The sequence below is a fragment of the Kogia breviceps genome, chromosome 5, assembly GCF_026419965.1.
Source record: "Kogia breviceps isolate mKogBre1 chromosome 5, mKogBre1 haplotype 1, whole genome shotgun sequence".
Classification (NCBI taxonomy): domain Eukaryota; kingdom Metazoa; phylum Chordata; class Mammalia; order Artiodactyla; family Physeteridae; genus Kogia; species Kogia breviceps.
Window position 1 is genome coordinate 68135807 of NC_081314.1, and position 23142 is coordinate 68158948.

The 23142-nt window shown below is 39.0% G+C and overlaps 1 protein-coding gene across 1 annotated transcript in view; it reads right to left on the reverse strand.

The window, feature by feature from the left end:
* Positions 1–23142, reverse strand: part of EHHADH (enoyl-CoA hydratase and 3-hydroxyacyl CoA dehydrogenase) — a 70371-nt gene that overhangs the window by 13733 nt on the left and 33496 nt on the right. The window contains exons 6-7 of the mRNA XM_067034162.1: positions 20922–21026; positions 171–512 (exon numbers count right to left, since the gene is read on the reverse strand). Coding sequence (XP_066890263.1) covers positions 171–512; positions 20922–21026 — 447 coding nt within the window. The remainder of the gene's footprint in view (positions 1–170; positions 513–20921; positions 21027–23142) is intronic.

The window sequence follows — 23142 nt, forward strand, 5'->3', positions numbered from 1 at the left end:
TGTTTCTAGGCCTCACATATAAAGTAAAGATAGTTCATGGGCTGGGGTGAAAATTAAGTTAGCTAAAACAAGTGATATGTTTAGCAAAGAGCCTGGCACCTGGTGGCCCTAAGCAAATGGTAGTACTTTACATGTGCAAATTGGGGGAATGACATTACCCATGTTCTTACCGACAATGCCAACAGAAGAGATGGGCCGTGCCAATGCTGTTTTCCAGGATGCTCCAGAGGGAGTGGACCACTTATTTGTGGTCCTCTCCGCCAAGAAAGAATATTGCAGGGCTCTAGCCTGCCCTGATCTCTGAAGGTACACATACAGCTCCTCTTCCTTCTTGATGCCCACCTCATAGGGATACTGGACAGCGGCCTGGACTGCACGGACGGAAGTCTCCTGAGAAAGGCACCCAGGGTGCTGCTTCCGCATCTTCAGAAGGGCTTCACTGAAAATGGCGTCCATGTTGGACAAGCTCTGGATTGGCTTGTTGTAGATTCTACGGGATTCTAGAGATTGATCTGAAAGAAATAAGAAAGAAAATTTGGAAATGTTACCTATACCAAGGGAATATGTGTATATAACGATAATAATAACGTGTTCAAATTCAAAATATGAAATTAAAAACTATTCAAGATATTTAATGTAACACTAATACCAAAATCTCTGACATCTTTGCAACTTAGTCCCATTAGATAGAATTTAATAGATTCAAAGCAATTTCAAGTTACCTAATTGAGGCATAAAAGTTACACTTTCTTTTTACTTCAAGGCCAAGATAATATTATGATAGATTAATTATATTAATCTTCCAGTGAGCTTAAGGAAAATCTTTCTGAGTTAATAATATTTTAGGTTCAAAATAATTTAAACTCCATTCTTAACAGTAACAAAAACTTTAAAATACCTAGAAAAGGAGACAGTGTAATATCGGCACAAGGACAGAGATACAAATCAATGGAGAGAATTGAGAGTTCAAAAATAAATCCTTATAATCATTGCCAATTGATTTTCAACACAGGTGCCAAAATAATTTAATGAGAGAAAGGAGATGCTGAGGACAACTGGATATCCACATGAAACAAACAAACTTAGATCCTTATCTAGCACCATATATAAAAATTAATTCAAAATGGATCATAAATCTAAATTAAAGAGCTAAAACTATAAAAATTTCTAAAAAAAAAATCTTTATGACCTTTGGTTAGGCAAAGTATTCTTAGCACAATCCATGAAAGAAAAAAATCAGTAAGTTGGACTTCATCAAAATTAAAGACTTTTGTACTTCAGAGAACACCATTAAGCAAATGAAATAAAATGATAAACCCTAGACTGGGAGAAAATATTTGTGTGGTAGGCAAAATAATACCCTCCCCAAATGTCTACTTCCTATCCCCAGAACCTATGAATATATTACCTTACATGGCAAAGAGACTCTACAGATGTGATTAAGGTTAAAGACCTTGAAATGTGAAGATTACCATGTATTATCCAGGTGGGCCCAATCTAATTACATGAATGCTTAAAAGAGGAGAGCCTTTCCCAGCTGGAGTGAGAGAGCAGGAGTCAGAGAGATGCAACACAGGAAGGACTGGCTCCATGGATGACAATCTGGCTTTGAACATGGTGGAAAGGGGCCAAGAGCCAAGGAATGCAGTGACCTCTAGAAGCTAGGAATGGCCATCAGTTTACAACCACCAAAAACATGGAGACCTTGGTCCTACAACACAAGTACTGAATTCTGCCAACAACCTGAGTGGGCAGTAAACAGATTCTCCCTTAGAGCCTTCAGAAAGGAGTGCAGCTGCTGACACCTGGGTTTAGTCCAGTGAGACCCCTACCAGACTTATAACCTATAGACCACTAAGTAATACATTTTTTTTTTTTAACATCTTTATTTGAGTATAACTGTTTTACAATAGTGGGTTAGTTTCTCCTTTACAACAAAGTGAATCAGTTATACATATACATATGTTCCCATAACTCTTCCCTCTTTTGTCACCCTCCCTCCCACCCTCCCTATCCCACCCCTCTAGGTGGTCACTAAGTACAGAGGTGAACTCCCTGTGCTATGCTGTAGCTTCCCACTAGCTATCTAATTTACATTTGGTAGTGTGTATATGTCCCTGCCACTCTCTCACATCGTCACAGCTTTAAGTAATACATTTGTGTTGTTAAAACTGCTAAGCTTGTGGTAATCTGTTATCAAGCAGTAGAAAATGAATACAATTTGCATACAGAATATCTAATTAAGTATTTGTGTCCACAGTATATAAAGACCTCTTATGACTCAATAATAAGAAGGCAAACAACTCAATTTTAAAATGGGTAAAAACTTGAGTGGATATTTCACCAAAGAGCATATACAAACAGCTAATAAGCAGTGAAAAAATGTTCAGCATCATTAGTCATTAGGGAAATGCAAATTAAAACCACAATGAATGTGGTAGGCAGCCTCTAAGTAATGGGATGTCCTTTCTGAGATTAAATGACAAAAAGACTCTTGCTCTCTTACTTGCTCGCTCTGAGAGAAACAAGCTACCATGGATGAGCTGCCCTCCAGTGAAGCCCATGAGGCAAAGAACTGAAGGAGGCTTTCAGCCAACAGCCAGTGAGGAACCCAGGCCTTCAGTTCATCAGACCAAGAGGAACTGAATTCCACTAACAGCCACTTGAGAGAGCTTGGAAGCAGATTGTTCCCCAGCCAAGCCTCCAGGTAGATACAGCGCCCCCTGCAATACCTTGAATGTAGTCTTTTGTGAAACCCTAAACCAGAGGGCCTAGCTAACCACACCCAGATTCCACAGAAACTGTAAGATAGTAATTGTTTGATTTTAAGCAAATAAATTTTGGGATAATTTGTTATGCAACTATAGATAACCAACACAGACCCTCTAGAAGGACTATCATCAAAAAGACATGACACAAAATGTTGGCAGTGATGTGGAGGACCTGGAACCCTCGTACATTGCTTGTGAGAATGTAAAACAGTACATTCACTTTGAAAAACAGTTTGGCAGTTTCTTAAAAAGACAAACATAAGCTTACTGTTCGACCCAGCAATTTCACTCCTAGGAATCTACCCAAGAGAAATGAAAACATATAAAACTTGTATGTGAATACTCACTGCAGCATTATTCATAGTAGCTCAAAACCAAAAACAATGTGAATATCCAACTGATGAATGGATAAAGAAAATGTGGTATAGCCATACAATGAAATACTATTCAGCAATAAAAAGGGTCAAACTGGATTTCCCTGGTGGCACAGTGGTTAAGAATCCACCTGCCAATGCAGGGGACACAGGTTCCAGCCCTGGTCCAGGAAGATCCCACATGCTGCGGAGCAACTAAGCCCATGTGTCACAACTAATGACCCTGCACTCTAGAGCCCGAGAGCCACAACTACTGAGCCCACATGCCACAACTACTGAAGCCCGCATGCCTAGAGCCCGTGCTCTGTGACAAGAGAAACCACTGCAGTGAGAAGCCCGAGCACCGCCACAAAGAGTAGTCCCTGCTCACTGCAACTAGCAAAAGACTGCGCACAGCAATGAAGACCCAACGCAGCCAAAACTTAATTAATTAATTAATTAATTATTTAAAAAGGAACTTCCGTGGTGGCACAGTGGTTAAGAATCCACCTGCCGAGTGAAAACAGCCTGAAGGTGTTAGTGCGCCACGGCTGGCCGGGAGGGAGTTCGTGAGAAGTCTGAAGCTGCCGAAGAGGCAAGTGACCTTTTCTTCCCTCTTTCATTCCTGGGCGCGAGGAGATGGGATTAAGCGCACCGCTTAAAGGAGCCCCAGAAACAGGCGCGGAGCTGCCGAAGAGATGAGACTTTTTCTTGCCTCTTTGCTTCCTCGGGCGCGAGGAGAGGGGATTAAGAGCACCGCGTAAAGGAGCTCCAGAAACGGGCGCGAGCCGCGGCTGTCGGCACAGACAGTAGAGATGGGTGTGGGACACTAATGTTGCTGCTGCCGCCACCAAGAGGCCTGTGTGTGAGCACAGGTCACTCTCCACACCGGCCCTCCCGGGAGCCTGTGCAGCCCGCCACTGCCGGGGTCCCGGGATCCAGGGACAGCTTCCCCGGGAGAACGCGCGGTGCTCCTCGGGCCAGTGCAGCGTCACGCCGGCCTCTGCCGCCGCGGACTCGCCCCGCCCCTGTGCCCCTCCCTCCCCCCAGCCTGAGTGAGCCGGAGCCCCCCAATCAGCTGCCCCTTTAACCCCGTCCTGTCTGAGCAAAGGGCAGAGGCCCTCAGACGACCTACACGCAGAAGCGGGACCAAGTCCAAAGCTGAACCCCAGGAACTGTGCAAACAGAGAGGAGAGGGGGAGGTCTCTCCCAGCAGCCTCAGAAGCGGCGGATTAAAGCTCCACAATCAACTTGAAGAGCCCTGCATCTGTGGAAAACGTGAATAGACAACTAATCATCCCAAGTTGAGGATGTGGACTTTGGGAGCAAGATATACTATTATTTTCCCCTTTTTTTCTTTTTGTGAGTGTGTATGTGTGTGCTGCTGTGTGAGATTTTGTCTGTATAGCTTTGCTTTCACCATTTGTCCTAGGGTTAGACCAACCCGTTTTTCTGTTTTTTTTTTTTAATATAAATTTTTCTTCTTAATAATTATTTTTTATTTTAATAACTATACTTTATTCTACTTTGTCTTCTCCCTTTCTTTCTTCCTTTCTTCCTTCCTTTCTTCCCTCCTTCCCTCCCTTCTTCCTTCCTTCCCCCCTTCTTTCCTCCATTCCTTCCTCCCTTCCTCTCTTCCTTCCTCCTTTTCCTCCTCTCCACCTTCCTTCCTTCCTTTCTTGCTTTCGTCCTTCCTTCATTTCTTCCTTCCTTCCCTCCCTCCCTCCTTCCTTCCTTCCTCCCTTTCCTTTCTATTTTTTCTCCCTTTTATTTTAAGCCGTGTGGATTAAAGGCTCTTGGCGCCCCAGCCAGGCACCAGGCCTGTGTCTCTGAGGTGGGAGAACCAACCTCAAGACACTAGTCCACAAGAGACCTCCCAGCTCCACGTAATATCAGACGGCGAAAATCTCCCAGAGATCTCCATCTCAACACCAAGACCCAGCTTCACTCAACGACCAGCAACGAACAGTGCTGGACACCCTATTCCCAACAAAGAGCAAGACAGGTCTACAGCCCCATCCATTAGCAGAGAGGCTACCTAAAATCATAATAAGGCTACCAACGTCCCCAAACACACCACCAGACGTGGACCTGCCCACCAGAAAGACAAGATCCAGCCTCATCCACCAGAACAGAGGCACTAGACCCCCAACCAGGGAACCTACTCAACCCACTGAACCAACCTTAGCCACTGGGGACAGCCACCAAAAACAACGGGAACTACGAACCTCCAGAGTGCAAAAAAGAGACCCCAAACACAGTAAGATAAGCAAAATGAGAAGACAGAAAAACGCACAACAGGTGAAGGAGCAAGATGAAAAGACACCAGACCTAACAAATGAAGAGGAAATAGGCAGTCTACCTGAAAAAGAATTCAGAATAATGATAGTAAAGATGATTCAAAATCTTGGAAATAGAATAGACAAATTGCAAGAAACAGTTAACAGGGACCTAGAAGAAATAAAGAGGAAGCAAGAAACGATGAGCAACACAATAAATGAAATGAAAAATCCTCTAGATGGGATCAATAGCAGAATAACTGAGGCAAAAGAACGAATAAGTGACCTGGTAGATAAAATAGTGGAAATAACTACTGCAGAGCAGAATAAAGAAAAAGAATGAAAAAAACTGAGGACAGTCTCAGAGACCTCTGGGACAACATTAAATGCACCAACATTCGAATTATAGGGGTCCCAGAAGAAGAAGAGAAAAAGAAAGGGACTGAGAAAATATTTGAAGAGATTATAGTTGAAAACTTCCCTAATATAGGAAAGGAAATAATCAATCAAGTCCAGGAAGCACAGAGAGTCCCATACAGGATAAACCCAAAAAGAAACACGCCAAGACACATATTAATCAAACTGTCAAAAATTAAATACAAAGAAAACATATTAAAAGCAGCAAGGGAAAAACAACAAATAACACACAAGGGAATCCCCATAAGGTTAACATCTGATCTTTCAGCAGAAACTCTACAAGCCAGGAGGGAGTGGCAGGACATATTTAAAGTGATGAAGGAAAAAAACCTACAACCAAGATTACTCTACCCAGCAAGGATCTCATTCAGATTTGATGGAGAAATTAAAACCTTTACAGACAAGCAAAAGCTGAGAGAGTTCAGCACCACCAAACCAGCTCTACAACAACTGCTAAAGGAACTTCTCTAAGCAAGAAACACAAGAGAAGGAAAAGACCTACAAGAACAACCCGAAACAATTAAGTAAATGGTAATAGGAACATACTTTTCGATAATTACCTTAAATGTAAATGGATTAAATGCTCCCACCAAAAGACACAGACTGGCTGAATGGATACAAAAACAAGACCCATATATATGCTGTCTACAAGAGACCCACTTCAAACCTAGGGACACATACAGACTGAAAGTAAGGGGATGGAAAAAGATATTCCATGCAAATGGAAATCAGAAGAAAGCTGGAGTAGCAATTCTCATATCAGACAAAATAGACTTTAAAATAAAGTCTATTACAAGAGACAAAGAAGGACACTACATAATGATCAAGGGATCTATCCATGAAGAAGATATAACAATTGTAAATATTTATGCACCCAACATAGGAGCACCTCAATACATAAGGGCAAATACTAACAGCCTTAAAAGGGGAAATCGACAGTAACACAATCACAGTAGGGGACTTTAACACCTCACTTTCACCAATGGACAGATCATCCAAAATGAAAATAAATAAGGAAACACAAGCTTTAAATGATACATTACACAAGATGGACTTAATTGATATTTATAGGACATTCCATCCAAAAACAACAGAATACACATTTTTCTCAAGTGCTCATGGAACATTCTCCAGGATCGATCATATATTGGGTCACAAATCTAGCCTTGGCAAATTTAAGAAAATTGAAATCGTATCAAGTATCTTTTCCGACCACAATGCTATGAGACTAGATATCAGTTACAGGAAAAGATCTGTAAAAAATACAAACACATGGAGGCTAAACAATACACTACTTAATAACGAAGTGATCACTGAAGAAATCAAAGAGGAAATAAAAAATACTTAGAAACAAATGACAATGGAGACACGACGACCCAAAACCTATGGGATACAGCAAAAGCAGTTCTAAGAGGGAAGTTTATAGCAATACCTTAAGAAACAGGAAACATCTCAAATAAACAACCTAACTTTACACTTAAAGCAATTAGAGAAAGAAGAAAAAAAAAACCCCAAATTTAGCAGAAGCAAAGAAATCATAAAGATCAGATCAGAAATAAATGAAAAAGAAGTGAAGGAAACAATAGCAAAGATCAATAAAAGTAAAAGCTGGTTCTTTGAGAAGATAAATAAAATTGATAAACCATTAGCCAGACTCATCAAGAATAAAAGGGAGAAGACTCAAATCAATAGAATTAGAAATGAAAAAGGAGATGTAACAACTGACATTGCAGAAATACAAAAGATTATTAGAGATTACTACAAGCAACTGTATGGCAATAAAATGGACAACCTGGAAGAAATGGACAAATTCTTAGAAATGCACAACCTGCCAAGACTGAACCAGGAAGAAATAGAAAATATGAACAGACCAATCACAAGCACTGAAATTGAAACTGTGATTAAAAATCTTCCAACAAACAAAAGCCCAGGACCAGATGGCTTCACAGGCGAATTCTATCAAACATTTAGAGAAGAGCTAACACCTATCCTTCTCAAACTCTTCCAAAAGATAGCAGAGGGAGGAACACTCCCAAACTCATTCTATGAGGCCACCATCACCCTGATACCAAAACCAGACAAAGATGTCACAAAGAAAGAAAACTACAGGCCAATATCACTGATGAACATAGACGCAAAAATCCTCAACAAAATACTAGCAAACAGAATCCAACAGCACATTAAAAGGATCATACACCATGATCAAGTGGGGTTTATTCCAGGAATGCAAGGATTCTTCAATATACGCAAATCAATCAACATGATACACCATATCAACAAACTGAAGGAGAAAAACCATATGATCATCTCAATAGATGCAGAGAAAGCTTTTGACAAAATTCAACACTCATTTATGATAAAAACCCTGCAGAAAGTAGGCATAGAGGGAACTTTCCTCAACATAATAAAGGCCATATATGACAAACCCACAGCTAGCATCGTTCTCAATGGTGAAAAACTGAAACCATTTCCACTAAGATCAGGAACAAGACAAGGTTGCCCACTCTCACCACTCTTATTCAACATAGTTTTGGAAGTTCTAGCCACAGCAATCAGAGAAGAAAAAGAAATAAAAGGAATCCAAATAGGAAAAGAAGAAGTAAAGCTGTCACTGTTTGCAGATGACATGATGCTATACATAGAGAATCCTAAGGATGCTACCAGAAAACTACTAGAGCTAATCAATGAATTTGGTAAAGTTGCAGGATACAAAATTAAGGCACAGAAATCTCTGGCATTCTTATACACTAATGATGAAAAATCTGAGAGTGAATCTAAGAAAACACTCCCATTTACCATTGCAACAAAAAGAATAAAATATCTAGGAATAAACCTACCTAAGGAGACAATAGACTTGTATGCAGAAAACTATAAGACACTGATGAAAGAAATTAAAGATGATACCAATAGATGGAGAGATATACCATGTTCTTGGATTGGAAGAATCAACATTGTAAAAATGACTCTACTATCCAAAGCAATCTACAGATTCAATTCAATCCCTATCAAACTACCACTGGCATTTTTCACAGAACTAGAACAAAAAATTTCACAATTTGTATGCAAACACAAAAGACCCCGAATAGCCAAAGCAATCTTGAGAACGAAAAATGGAGCTGGAGGAATTAGGCTCCCTGTCTTCAGACTCTACTACAAGGCTACAGTAATCAAGACTGTATGGTACTGGCACAAAAACAGAAATATAGATCAATGGAACAGGATAGAAAGCCCAGAGATAAACCCACACACATATGGTCACCTTATCTTTGATAAAGGAGGGAAGGATATACAGTGGAGAAAAGACAGCCTCTTCAATAAGTGGTGCTGGGAAAACTGGACAGCTACATGTAAAAGTATGAAATTAGAACACTCCCTAACACCACACACAAAAATAAACTCAAAATGGGTTAAAGACCTAAATGTAAGGCCAGACACTATCAAACTCTTAGAGGAAAACATAGGCAGAACACTATACGACATAAATCACAGCAAGATCCTTTTTGACCCATCTCCTAGAGAAATGGAAATCAAAACAAAAATAAACAAATGGGACCTAATGAAACTTAAAAGCTTTTGCACAGCAAAAGATATTATAAACAAGACCAAAAGACAACCCTCAGAATGGGAGAAAATATTTGCAAATGAAGCAACTGACAAAGGATGAATCTCTAAAATTTATAAGCAACTCATGCAGCTCAATAACAAAAAAACAAACAACCCATTCCAAAAATGGGCAGAAGAACTAAATAGACATTTCTCCAAAGAAGATATACAGACTGCTAACAAACACATGAAAGAATGCTGAACATCATTAATCATTAGAGAAATGCAAATCAAAACTACAATGAGATATCATCTCACACCGGTCAGATTGACCATCATCAAAAACTCTAGAAACAATAAATGCTGGAGAGGGTGTGGAGAAAAGGGAACCCTCTTGCACCGCTGGTGGGAATGTAAGTTGATACAGCCACTATGGAGAACAGTATGGAGGTTCCTTAAAAAACTACAAACAGAACTACCATATGACCCAGCAATCCCACTACTGGGCATATACCCTGAGAAAACCATAATTCAAAAAGACTCATGTACTAAAATGTTCATTGCAGCTCTATTTACAATAGCCAGGACATGGAAGCAACCTAAGTGTCCATCAACAGATGAATGGATAAAGATGTGGCACATATATACAATGGGATATTACTCAGCCATAAAAAGAAATGAAACTGAGTTATTTATAATGAGGTGGATGGACCTGGAGTCTGTCATACAGAGTGAAGTAAGTCAGAAGGAGAAAAACAAATACCGTATGCTAACACATATATATGGATTCTAAGGGAAAAAAAATGTCATGAAGAGATTAGTGGTAGGACGGGAATAAAACACAGACCTACTAGAGCATGGACTTGAGGATATGGGGAGGGGGAAGGGTGGGCTGTGACGAAGTGAGAGAGTGGCAGGGACATATATACACTACCAAATGTAAATTAGATAGCTAGTGGGAAGCTGCCACATAGCACAGGGAGATCACCTCTGTGCTTTGTGACCACCTAGAGGGGTGGGATACGGAGGGTGGGAGAGAGGGTGATGCAAGAGGGAAGAGATATGGGAACATATGTATATGTATAACTGATTCACTTTGTTGTAAAGGAAAAACTAACACACTATTGTAAAACAGTTATACTCCAATAAAGATGTTTAAAAAAAAAAAAAAAGAATCCACCTGCCAATGCAGGGGACACCAGTTCGAGCCCTCATCTAGGAAGATCCCACATGCTGCGGAGCAACGAAGCCCGTGTGCCATAACTACTGAGCCTGTGCTCTAGATCCCGCATGCCACAACTACTGAAGCCCGGGTGCCTGGAGCCCGTGCTCTGCAACAAGAGAAGCCGCCGCAATGAGAAGCCCGCGCACCACAACAAAGAGCAGCCCGCACTCACCGCAACGAAGACCCAAAGCAGCCAGGAAAAAAAAAAAAAAAAGGATCGAACTAATGATACATGCTACAACACGAATGAACCTTAAAAACATTATGCAAGCTGAAAGAAGCCAGATCAAAAGACTACATATTGATGTAATTTATTTTAAATGTCCAGAAGAGGCAAACCTATAGAGACAGAAAGATCAGCTGTTGCCTAGGGCTGCGGGTGGGAGTGGGGGTAAGCTGCAAAAAGGCAGAGGGAACTTTTGGAGATAGTGAAGTCCTAAAACTGATATATGGGGATGGTTGCACAACTCTAACTCAAAGGCAAATTATGCCTCATTAAGGCTGTTAAAAAGTATCTAGCAATGAATTTATTAAGAAAGGTACAAGACCTTTAAGAAGGTCTATATAACATTTTATTGAAGAACATAAAATAATGCCTTAATAAAGAATGACCCCATGTCCCTGAATATAAATATTTAATAGCATAAAATAAATATTTTCCATATATTATATATGAATTTCTAATCAGAATCCTTGTGGTCCTATTTTTTTTAAGTAACTCAAAAGAATGATTTTAAAGTTTACATAAAAGTATAAATGTGTAACAAATTTATACTTTTAACAAAACTGTTTTCTAAAATAGTATTCCAGAAACTGTTTTCTAAAAAGTGCTACTACCTCTTTAAAAAATAAAGCAATATATCAAAAATGTACATCTTAGTTAATCAGACCAGGAACCTACCAGAGCTTACAAAGCAGTTTCACTATAAAAAGACAGATGAATGTGAGCCAGTCTGGCATCGGTATGTTACTATGTGTCCAAGGGAGAGTAAGGTTTGGATATAATCACGTGCACAAAGAAGAATGTATCTGTGAGGCATTGTACAATCTCAACCTTTTTTTTTTTTTTAAACTAGGAGGCAAGAACATTTCCTTAATGCTTGATTACTATGTAGAATTGAAAAGAATGGATTTTTAAATTAATGCTTTCCCATACGATATAAGAATAAGATTCAGGAAAGGAGGCAAGATGGTGAGTAGCAGCATGTGGTCCCTGTTAACCCTGCTATTGTTGGAAAAACATGAACTCTACCCAACAGGCTACCAATTACTTGCTCAGTTAACCAATGAGTTACCTAATCCTCAATTTATGGGAAGGCAAGCTCAGTGCAGAACGTTGAAGACCTTTCCAGGGCCTACAGCTGATTTAATTCCCTGGAGGCTCAAAAGAGAGACAAGAACAGACAGTGGGGAGAGGACAGTGGGAAGAGGACAAGTGGAAGAAGAAAGGAGGCAGAGCTGTCAGTGTTGTGGCATCTGACAACAGGTGGCTGTTGCAGTCTTTCCTGGGACAGAGCACAGATGTGTTTGGGATATCTTAGAGCTGGATCTCTGTCCTTGTGGCACTACCACCAGCCCCACCATGACAGGGGCTGATTCTCAACATCATAGCACACATCAGAGTTATTTGAGGAGTTTAAAAAGTTTGGATGCCCATGCCCCACTGTGAACTCAGTTAAGAATTTTTAAGGGTGGGGCCTGGGCATGAGTATTTTTTTTTAAATTCAATAGTTGATTTTGGGGCTTCCCTGGTGGCGCAGTGGTTGAGAATCCGCCTGCCGATGCAGGGGACACGGGTTCGTGCACCGGTCCGGGAAGATCCCACGTGCCGCGGAGCGGCTGGGCCCGTGAGCCATGGCCGCTGAGCCTGCGCGTCCAGAGCCTGTGCTCTGCAACGGGAGAGGCCACAACAGTGAGAGGCCCGCGTACCGAAAAAAAAAAAAAAAAAAAAAAAAAAAAAAAAAAAAAAAGTTGATTTTGAGGTATAGCCTTTGGGAGGTCCAAGAGCAGAGCATATGTCAGCCACTGTATCAAGGACAGCTGTAGCTCCTGGCAACTCTAACCTGGGCCAGAGATTGGAAAGAGATGTGAAAGAAAAAAAAGGAAGAAAGTGGTCCAGTGGTTAAGACTTAGCCTTCCAATGCAGGGGGTGTGGGTTCGATCCCTGGTTGGGGAGCGAAGATCCCACATGCCTTGCGGCCAAAAAACCAAAACATAAAACAGAAGCAATATTGTAACAAATTCAATATAGACTTTAAAAAAATGGTCCATATCAAAAAAATCTTTAAAAAAAAAAGGAAGAAGAAAAAAACTTAACGGTGTGCAGTAATTTTAGCCAATTGGCATATTCCTAGTATTCTGAGGATACTCAGAACCTCTGAGACTACAGATGCATATTTTGGGAGCCCCCCAGAGCACTTGTCCCGACCAGCCTAGGGCCAAACTAAGCACATCCACTGGAGAGTGTTGGATCAGGGCACAATCATTAGAAGGTTTTTCCCTGTCGATTTCCTATTCCTTTTGTTCTGTGGCTGTAACTGAAGGATGCTATTATCTTAAAACTTCATTTTATTACTACAAAATATATTCAGAATTTCCACTTTGGGTCTACAGGTATGGTGTTTTCAAAGTGTATTTCTTATACAGTTGGTAGTTTTAGAGTCTTGGTAGTTTTAAAGTCACTCAGCTGTAACTACATAATAAGAGAGGCCAGTGTGAGCAGGTCAGCACCAGCATTAGCTGCCAGGAACATGGGAAAGTGAAGAACTAATTAATGATTCAAATATGCTTATAATTGAATTCTTTCCCTGACCCATTCATATTTTTTTCTTAATTCTTTGAAGTTTTCTAAGGCAGAAGTTTTAATTAAAAAAATAAGGAAATAAGGGACTCACATGCCCAAAGGAAGAAAAGGAGGTGGTTATTTTCCCTCTTTCCTTTCTAGTAAACGAATAGGAAGAGATTTTCTCTGCCTAGGATAAAGAGAGACATAATGTGCAGTTTACAGAAATGGTTTCCTAAGACATAAAGGACTCTCTTTTCTCTAACTCTTATGAACAATAAGCTCTCTCTCTCATAGAAGGGCTGCAAAGGACAAATAGAAAAACTGCATTTTTCCAGGCTTGAGGGGGGGGTCCCTAAAGAACTGGGGTACATAAAAAAGAAGCCCAGTTTAGACGTGTGCTCAGGCTTCCTAGGTATGGCAGTGTCACTCTGCTTTTGTGAAACGTGTTTATATAAATGTTCACAGACAGTAAAAATAAATTACAAAGCGCAAAAGAAAATGAAGAGAAAGACAGATGAAACCACTAAGATTTTTTTTTAAGCCACAAAATCTAAACAGATCAAGGTCTTTGGGCAGAATAAGAATCGCTAAAAATGGCTAACACAGCCCAGTGCAGTCATAGTAACAGGACCAGAGTTCATTACAGGGACAAAAACAGAGCACTGGGTTCCTGAAATGAAGCTCCCACTTGGATGTCCCCTGTGCCCATCTTTGACTAACAGTACACATTTTCAGCTTCATGCCAGAATCATGCACGTGGGAACAAGGAGTTCTTACTCAGTTTGGGAACAAGCAGGCTGCTGGCCAAATGCAAATAAATAGCATTTTACAGGACCCTCCCCTCCCCAGTTTAGCCAAAGCAATCTGGTTTGGCCAAGAGATTTTGAATTGCTCTGCTAAATCCATTGCACTGCAGTAGTCTAAGAGGCTTCATGTAACAAAAGCGTTAAGATACATGAAGCTAATTAACTTCCACAGTCAACTCTCCAGGATGCGAGTTAAGTTTGTAGAGAAATTTGCAGCTACTTTCCAAATCACATTTTTAGATATATATGTTAACCTCCTACAATCCCCTCCCACCCATAACTGGCTCCAAAACTGCTGATTGCAACATTGACCATTGGAAATTTCCTTCCTTCTCAACTTCTTTATTGGATGTGGAAACTAAATAAGTGTTCTTAATCTTTTCCTTTTCTTATTTTTTTAAGTCAACATTTCAGCAGTGGGGGTGGGGGTAGTGATGGGGAGTGAGAATAGGCTGAATTAATGGAATATTTTTACAAATGGAAAAAGAGAACTAAAAAATTTTACAGGTACTTTTAAAATTGAGATATAAATCACATCAATAAAAGTCACCATTTTAAAGTTTGTTAACTCAGAAGTTTTTAGTATAATCACAAGGTGTGTTACCATACACGTATGTTTTTTAACCATGCAGAACTGATTTAGTAATATCTTTAAGACAGCAAGTAGTGTTTGCATGTAAAAAGTCAAAACTAGGAAAAGTTATCTCCATTCTCACCCTTGTTCTCTGTACATCAGTGGTTCTCAAAGTGTGGCCCCCAGAATACAGCATCAACATCGCCTAGGAACTTGTTAGAAATGCAAATTGGGCCCCATCCCAGATGTACTGATTCAGAAAGTAATAAGTGGGGTCCTATAATCTATGTTTTAACAGACCCTCCAAGTGATTCTGATGCACAGTAACGTTTGAGAACCATTCCTCTAGATCAAGACAATTGCACTAGCTTAATATAACTATAGATTTGTAAATGCACATATATTTAACATCAATATATTTTAATAAAAAATATTTTATATTTTTATAATATAAAAATATTTTATATTATATTTATACATCCATATTTATAATAAATATCTGTACTATTTATATCATATATTTATAATAAATATCTATTATAAAACATAAATGTACATTTTTATAATAGATTTTGTGAAGCCTGCCCTTCAAATCAAGCCATCAATTTTGTTCTGCCAAATAACCACAGTCTAATAGCTATATTTAAAAGCAAACAAAGGAAAGAAAGAAAGGAAAACCACAAGACCTCAAATGAAAATGAAATGCAAAATAAGTAAGCCTAGCTAAACTACACATTTTGTAAGATAATAAGTATAAATGTAGATAAGATTCTCTGAGCTAGTTCTTCATTGACCTGCCCTATTTCTCTACCTTGTATCTCTAGCATTTATCTATTACAGAGCAGCACCAAGAAATCATAGGATTCTAAACAGTGGGACTCTTTTTTTTTTTAAAGTAAAAGCACCAGAGTTTTCCTTGGGATTCTAAACCCTAAATCTCAAAAGAGACACCATAGAGCTGCCCAGGTTGTAGCAAGACAAAAAACTGGAGCCCATAGGGTCTCAGAACACACCATTGTAAAGCAATTGTACTCCAATAAAGATGTTTAAAAACAACAACAACAACAACAACAACAAAATTTTTGTCTGTATTCATAATACTCTATGTAGCTATAAGTATAGACTATATGTAAATTTGTATTTAGACATTTTTATATCACAATTTTACATTTCTACAAAGTTTTAATGATTATAATTTAAAATAGTTATGCATAGTTGTCCAAAGCCCAGAACCATTCTCCTATTGTTAACAGGTAAATTACCAAATTTTAAAGCAAATTATTCCTCCTCAATATTTGGATGCCACCAAGTGGACAAACTGTAATATTACTGAGATTGAGTAGACCATTTTATAAATTTTTAAAAATAACAATTTAGTGTTTAAAATTTTAATGCAAAATTAATTTTTAAAACTAAATAAATTTTAGTAATTAAAACAGATCATTTTATAAATGTACCAGACCATGATGCTCATCTATCTCTTGAAGTAACTTAACTCTCAAATCTTAATCTCTGGAAATCAGTCAAAGAAAAGAACTTCTGTCAAAATCAGGGCCTTTACAAACTAAAACTACAGTTGTAAATGATAGACATGGGTCTCTCTTAAGCCCCAAACCAAAAACCATTTAGGGACCTACAAATGCAAATAGCCTTTGCTGTAAGCCAAATGACTTCCAACAAAACAATAAGTGCTTCCAGGAGGCACAATGAAACCAGTGATGAAACTGTGGTGAAGATTATCTGGAAAGCAGAGAAAGACAGCCGGAAACTCATTCCCCTTTGGGCAAAGCCTTGCTAACTCTCTTTAGAGTCACCAGTATTTTCTCCTTATAGTTCCTGGCCTTTCCAGTTCAAGCTTTTGCTATTGAAATGAAACAGTAACTGGTTAGAGCCACAAAAAGAAAGATTATTTCAGGGAAGTGTTTGGTCCCTGCCAGGGTGGACAAAAGAATGACTTTTTCAAAAGAAGCCTTTGAATGACACCTAGCCATTACCTACCACCAACCGAGGGAGATGAACACTCTGCCTACAGCCCAACTTTCCTCCCAATTATTTTTTATGATGCTCTTTAACCCTCTCCATCTTGCTGCCAACTTCCATAAATTGAAAAGAAACATTTTTTTAAAAAAAGAAAGAAAAAGAAATCTAGGAATGCCAATCCAAAGAACTCTTAAAGGAATGTCATGAGTCCATAAAGTGAGAAACCAGTGAGGGAGAAAACCTACACTGAGACAGAACCATGGCTTCATTGTAGTAAATTATAGAGCCTGTCTTCTAATGGCTGAAATGTTTGTTTGCTTGGTTTTTCTTAAATTTTAGTTATGTTTCTTAATAGAAGATACACTCATTCAATAAAAATCCAAAAGGTACAGAAGAATGAAGAGGGACGTCTACTTTTAACTGCTTCTGCTGGCTGGTCAGCCCCACTCCCAGAGGCAACCATCAATCCTCTCTTGTGAATAGTTACAGAAGTATCCTATACAGAGACAGTTACATATATACACTCTCCCTATATAAACATTCAATCCCATCCCCCCTTTCTTGTTACACAAATGTTGAACCACTGTATACAATGATGCTTTTTTCATTTAACCATAAAATACATAATGGCATTCATACCATATCAATACATAGAGTTTCTCATTCATTTTAAAACTGTATTTGCAAATGAAGCAACGGACAAAGGATTAATCTCCAAAATATACAAATAGGTCATGGAGCTCAATATCAAAAAAACAACCCGATTAAAAAATGCACAGAAGACCTAAATAGACATTTCATTAAAGAAGACATGCATTATGATAAAAACCCTGCAGAAAGTAGGCATAGAGGGAACTTTCCTCAACATAATAAAGGCCATATATGACAAACCCAGAGCCAACATCGTCCTCAATGGTGAAAAACTGAAACCATTTCCACTAAGATCAGGAACAAGACAAGGTTGCCCACTCTCACCACTCTTATTCAACATAGTTTTGGAAGTTCTAGCCACAGCAATCAGAGAAGAAAAAGAAATAAAAGGAATCCAAATTGGAAAAGAAGAAGTAAAGCTGTCACTGTTTGCAGATGACATGATACTATACATAGAGAATCCTAAAGATGCTACCAGAAAACTACTAGAGCTAATCAATGAATTTGGTAAAGTTGCAGGATACAAAATTAATGCACAGAAATCTCTGGCATTCTTATACACTAATGATGAAAAATCTGAGAGTGAATCTAAGAAAACACTCCCATTTACCACTGTAACAAGAAGAATAAAATATCTAGGGATAAACCTACCTAAGGAGACAAAACACCTGTATGCAGAAAATTATAAGACACTGATGAAAGAAATTAAAGATGATACCAATAGATGGAGAGATATACCATGTTCTTGGATTGGAAGAATCAACATTGTAAAAATGACTCTACTACCCAAAGCAATCTACAGATTCAATTCAATCCCTATCAAACTACCACTGGCATTTTTCACAGAACTAGAACAAAAAATTTCACAATTTGTATGGAAACACAAAAGACCCTGAATAGCCAAAGCAATCTTGAGAATGAAAAATGGAGCTGGAGGAATCAGGCTCCCTGACTTCAGACTATACTATAAAGCTACAGTAATCAAGACAGTATGGTACTGGCACAAAAACAGAAATATAGATCAATGGAACAGGATAGAGAGCCCAGAGATAAACCCACACACATATGGTCACCTTATCTTTGATAAAAGGAGGCAAGAAGACACAATGGAGAAAAAACAGCCTCTTCAATAAGTGGTGCTGGGAAAACTGGACAGCTACATGTAAAAGAATGAAATTAGAACACTCCCTAACACCATACACAAAAATAAACTCAAAATGGGTTAAAGACCTAAATGTAAGGCCAGACACTATCAAACTCTTAGAGGAAAACATAGGCAGAACACTCTACGACATAAATCACAGCAAGATCCTTTTTGACCAACCTCCTAGAGAAATGGAAATAAAAACAAAAATAGACAAATGGGACTTAATGAAGCTTAAAAGCTTTTGCACAGCAAAGGATACCATAAACAAAACCAAAAGACAACCCTCAGAATGGGAGAAAATAGTTGCAAATGAAGCAACTGACAAAGGATGAATCTCCAAAATTTATAAGCAACACATGCAGCTCAATAACAAAAAAACAAACAACCCAATCCAAAAATGGGCAGAAGATATAAATAGACATTTTTCCAAAGAAGATATACAGATTGCCAACAAACACATGAAAGAATGCTCAAAATCATTAATCATTAGAGAAATGAAAATCAAAACTACAATGAGGTATCAACTCACACCAGTCAGAATGGCCATTAACAAAAAATCTAGAAACAATAAATGCTGGAAAGGGTGTGGAGAAAAGGGAACACTCTTGCACTGCTGGTGGGAATGTAAATTGATACAGCCACTATGGAGAACAGTATGGAGGTTCCTTAAAAAACTATAAACAGAACTACCATATGACCCAGCAATCCCACTACTGGGCATATACCCTGAGAAAACCATAATTCAAAAAGACTCATGTACTAAAATGTTCATTGCAGCTCTATTTACAATAGCCAGGACATGGAAGCAACCTAAGTGTCCATCAACAGATGAATGGATAAAGAAGATGTGGCACATATATACAATGGGATATTACTCAGCCATAAAAAGAAATGAAACTGAGTTATTTGTAGTGAGGTGGATGGACCTGGAGTCTGTCATACAGAGTGAAGTAAGTCAGAAGGAGAAAAACAAATACCGTATGTTAACACATATGTATGGAATCTAAGAAAAAAAATGTCATGAAGAGACTAGGAGTAGGACAGGAATAAAACACAGACCTACTAGAGAATGGACTTGAGGATATGAGGAGGGGGAAGGATAAGCTGTGACGAAGTGAGAGAGTGGCATGGACATATATACACTACCAAACGTAGGGTGGATAGCTAGTGGGAAGCTGCCGCATAGCACAGGGAGATCTCCTCTGTGCTTTGTGACCACCTAGAGGGGTGGGAGGGAGGGAGACGCAAGAGGGAAGAGATATGGGAACATCTGTATATGTATAACTGATTCACTTTGTTGTAAAGCAGAAACGAACACACCATTGTAAAGCAATTATACCCCAATAAAGATCTTAAAAATAAAAAACAGAATACATGCAGATGGCCAACAGGCACATGAAAAGATGCTCAACATCACTAATTATTAGAGAAATGCAAATCAAAACTACAGTGAGGTATCACCTCACACCAGTCAGAATGGTCATCATCAAAAAATCTACAAACAATAAAATGCTGGAGACGGTGCGGAGAAAAGGGTACCCTTTTGCACTGTTGGTGGGAATGTAAATTGATACAGCCACTGTATCAACCTCCAGTATGGAGGTTCCTTAAAAAACTAAAATTAGAACTACCATATGACCCAGCAATCCCACTCCTGGACATATAACCTGAGAAAACCATAATTCAAAAGGACACATGTTACCAAATGTTCATTGCAGCACTATTTACAATAGCCAGGACATGGAAACAACCTAAATATCCAACAACAGATGAATGGATAAAGAAGATGTACACATATACAATGGAATATTACTCAGCCATAAAAAGGAATGAAACTGGGCCATTTGTAGAGATGTGGAGTCTTGTTATACAGAGTGAAGTAAGCCAGAAAGAGAAAAAGAAATATCGTATACTAATGCATGTATGTGGAATCTAGAAAAATGGTACAGATGAACCTATTTGCAGGGAAGGAATAGAGACGTAGATGTAGAGAATGGACATGTGGACACAGAGAGGGAAGGAGAGGGTGGGACGTATTGGGAGATTAGGAATGACATATATACACTACCATGCATAAAATAGATAGCTAGTGGGAACATGCTGTAAAGCACAGGAAGCTCAGCTAGGTGCTCTGTGACGACCTAGATGGGTGGAGTGGTGGGGGGCTGGGAGGGAGGTTCAAGAGGGAGGAGATATAGGTATACATATAGCTGATTCACTTCATTGTACAGCAGAAACTAACACAAGATTGTAAAGTAATTATACTTCAATTTTTAAAAACTGTAACATATTCTATTTGGATGTACCATAAAATATTTAAGGAGTTCCTTATTAAGATGGACATTTAACTTGTTTCCAATTTGTGCTAGTTTTATTATTATCTTCTTTACCTGAAACTCTCTGGGCAAATTTGATTGCTTCTTCAACCAGATCTGAGTTCACTATTTTATCTAGAATACCCAGCTTAAGAGCTTCATTTGCTGAAATATGTCTTCCTAAAAGAAAACAAAATAAAACAAATCAAAGAACAATGTGAGATTAAACCAAAAGCATCACTCTCTCTAGTAGGAAAATTCACTTGTCCTGGGTATAAACATCTGTTACTAAATAAACAAGCACCATGCTGACTGTTACAGTGGAAATATTACTGCAGAGGTAATCAGAAAATTTGGATTCAAGTTCCAGCTCTACCTTGCACTATTTGTGTGAACTGTACTAGGACCACAATTTCTTCATTGGTAAATGGTAAAATTATGCTTACCTTGGTAATTCTGAGTATTAAGTGAAAATAATACATTTTCCTTCTATTCTATAAATCTCTATTAGAAGCACTTTATGAACTATAAATCTCTATATAATAATGAGTATTGATTGTTTGATAATAATAGAGATAAAAAATAACAGAGGTAGTAGCAGCACAGCAATAGCAGTAATATCTGTTCTTATACTAGCATACACCAAGGGCTGCCATTGATTACAAACTGAGTCCTCAAACACAAATATAGTTGGATAGACAGGGGAAAAGAATTATTAAGTTGATATCACATAAGTTATAATCAAAATTTCACAGGAAAAGTGGGGTGGACCTCTGCCATTTTTTGGCTACCCAGCATCTCGACCCTCCCTTAGTTTGTGGAATTGCTAATGTGTGAGCTTTGGAGCTAAAAAGGAAACAGAGATGATCAGACAATTGTTCCTTCAGACCTGGCACTAGGGTGTGTCCCATGATCCCAAGCTTGGCAAACTGAGTGCTCAATTGAGGGTTTTTAGCTGGAGTGAGTAACACTAAGGAACAGCAACAGAGTAAATCTCACTTCACAGGTAGTGACATCTAGTGTCTGGCGGCGGTGGTGTCAGGAGCATCTACCATCCACTAGTGACACTGGCAGCCTCTGGTATAGACTGGAAGCTCTAGGAGGTTACAGAAGTTTGATGAGGGTCTGCATTACTCCCACGTTCTCCAGCAGGCATAAATACGTAATTTGATCTGCACACTCTGAAGCAGGAGGTTAAGGGATATAAGCTTCCCTCACCACAGGGTCAGGAGAGAGACAGCAACACATTGCTTGCTTGTTTACCAGCACCATCTGGGCTTCTGAAGAGCAATCACCAAGTCAGTCTTGCTGGCAACAACTCCATGGTCTTTGCTGCTCTTACAGAGTGTTGGTGGATGCCGTCTCTGAGACAAACCCTCCATTCCCAGTTCTTATTAGTGCTTCGGAGAGCTACCAATGGCTTTTCTTGATCAGACAGACAATTCAATGATTTTGGGCAGGGGTCATTCTGTAACAGCAATACTTGGGCAGTTTTCTGGAAATGCCTTTGAAAACAGGCTTCCAGATCTCTGCCTGGGGTGAGGAGGGCAGTGGGGGGTGGGCAAGTGGCTTCAAGGGTGAAGTCTCCTCTGTACAAAATCACTTGAGTGAGGGGTGAGTGGATAAGACTCTCTAGGTTAAGGGGCCCAAAGGGACACGGAATGGAATATGAAAACCTGGGTACTAAAAGGAGCTTTGGTGCAACTGAGCAGGGGAAACATGAGATGTCCACAGGATGAACTGAAAATTCCGTTAGCTGTAATGTTTTCTTCTGACCTGGATTTCACGAAGGTTGGAAGGATCACTACTTTTCTTATGGAGTCAATGAGATTTCAGGTACTTTTATTCTGTTTCAAGGACCTGAAGACACAGTTCTGTATATCCAACCCAAATCCTCATGCAGAGATTTAAACTTGTTCTTTCTTGTGCTGCTCTGAGTGTAGACAATAACCACTGTCCAATCTAATAAAAGCCCTGCCTAGATCTACTATAAAGAGACTGGAACAACTGAAGTTGAGACTTCTCCAAGCCATGTAATCTCAATTTTTTCCAATTTTCTTTGTGGCTTCTTTGCCAAGCTTTAGAAAAAAATTTCTACATGGAACCCTTTCCAGATGCCATTTTAAAGTCCTCTTAAAATTGTACAGACGACTTAAAAAGATAGGTGCCCAACAAAGATGTTAAAAAATAAAATAAAACAAAATAAAGAGATAGGTGTATGATTCCAATGTTAGCTTTCTTCTAATTCACTGTGACCTTCTCTGTGCAAATCAAAATCTATCATATTCTTACTTAT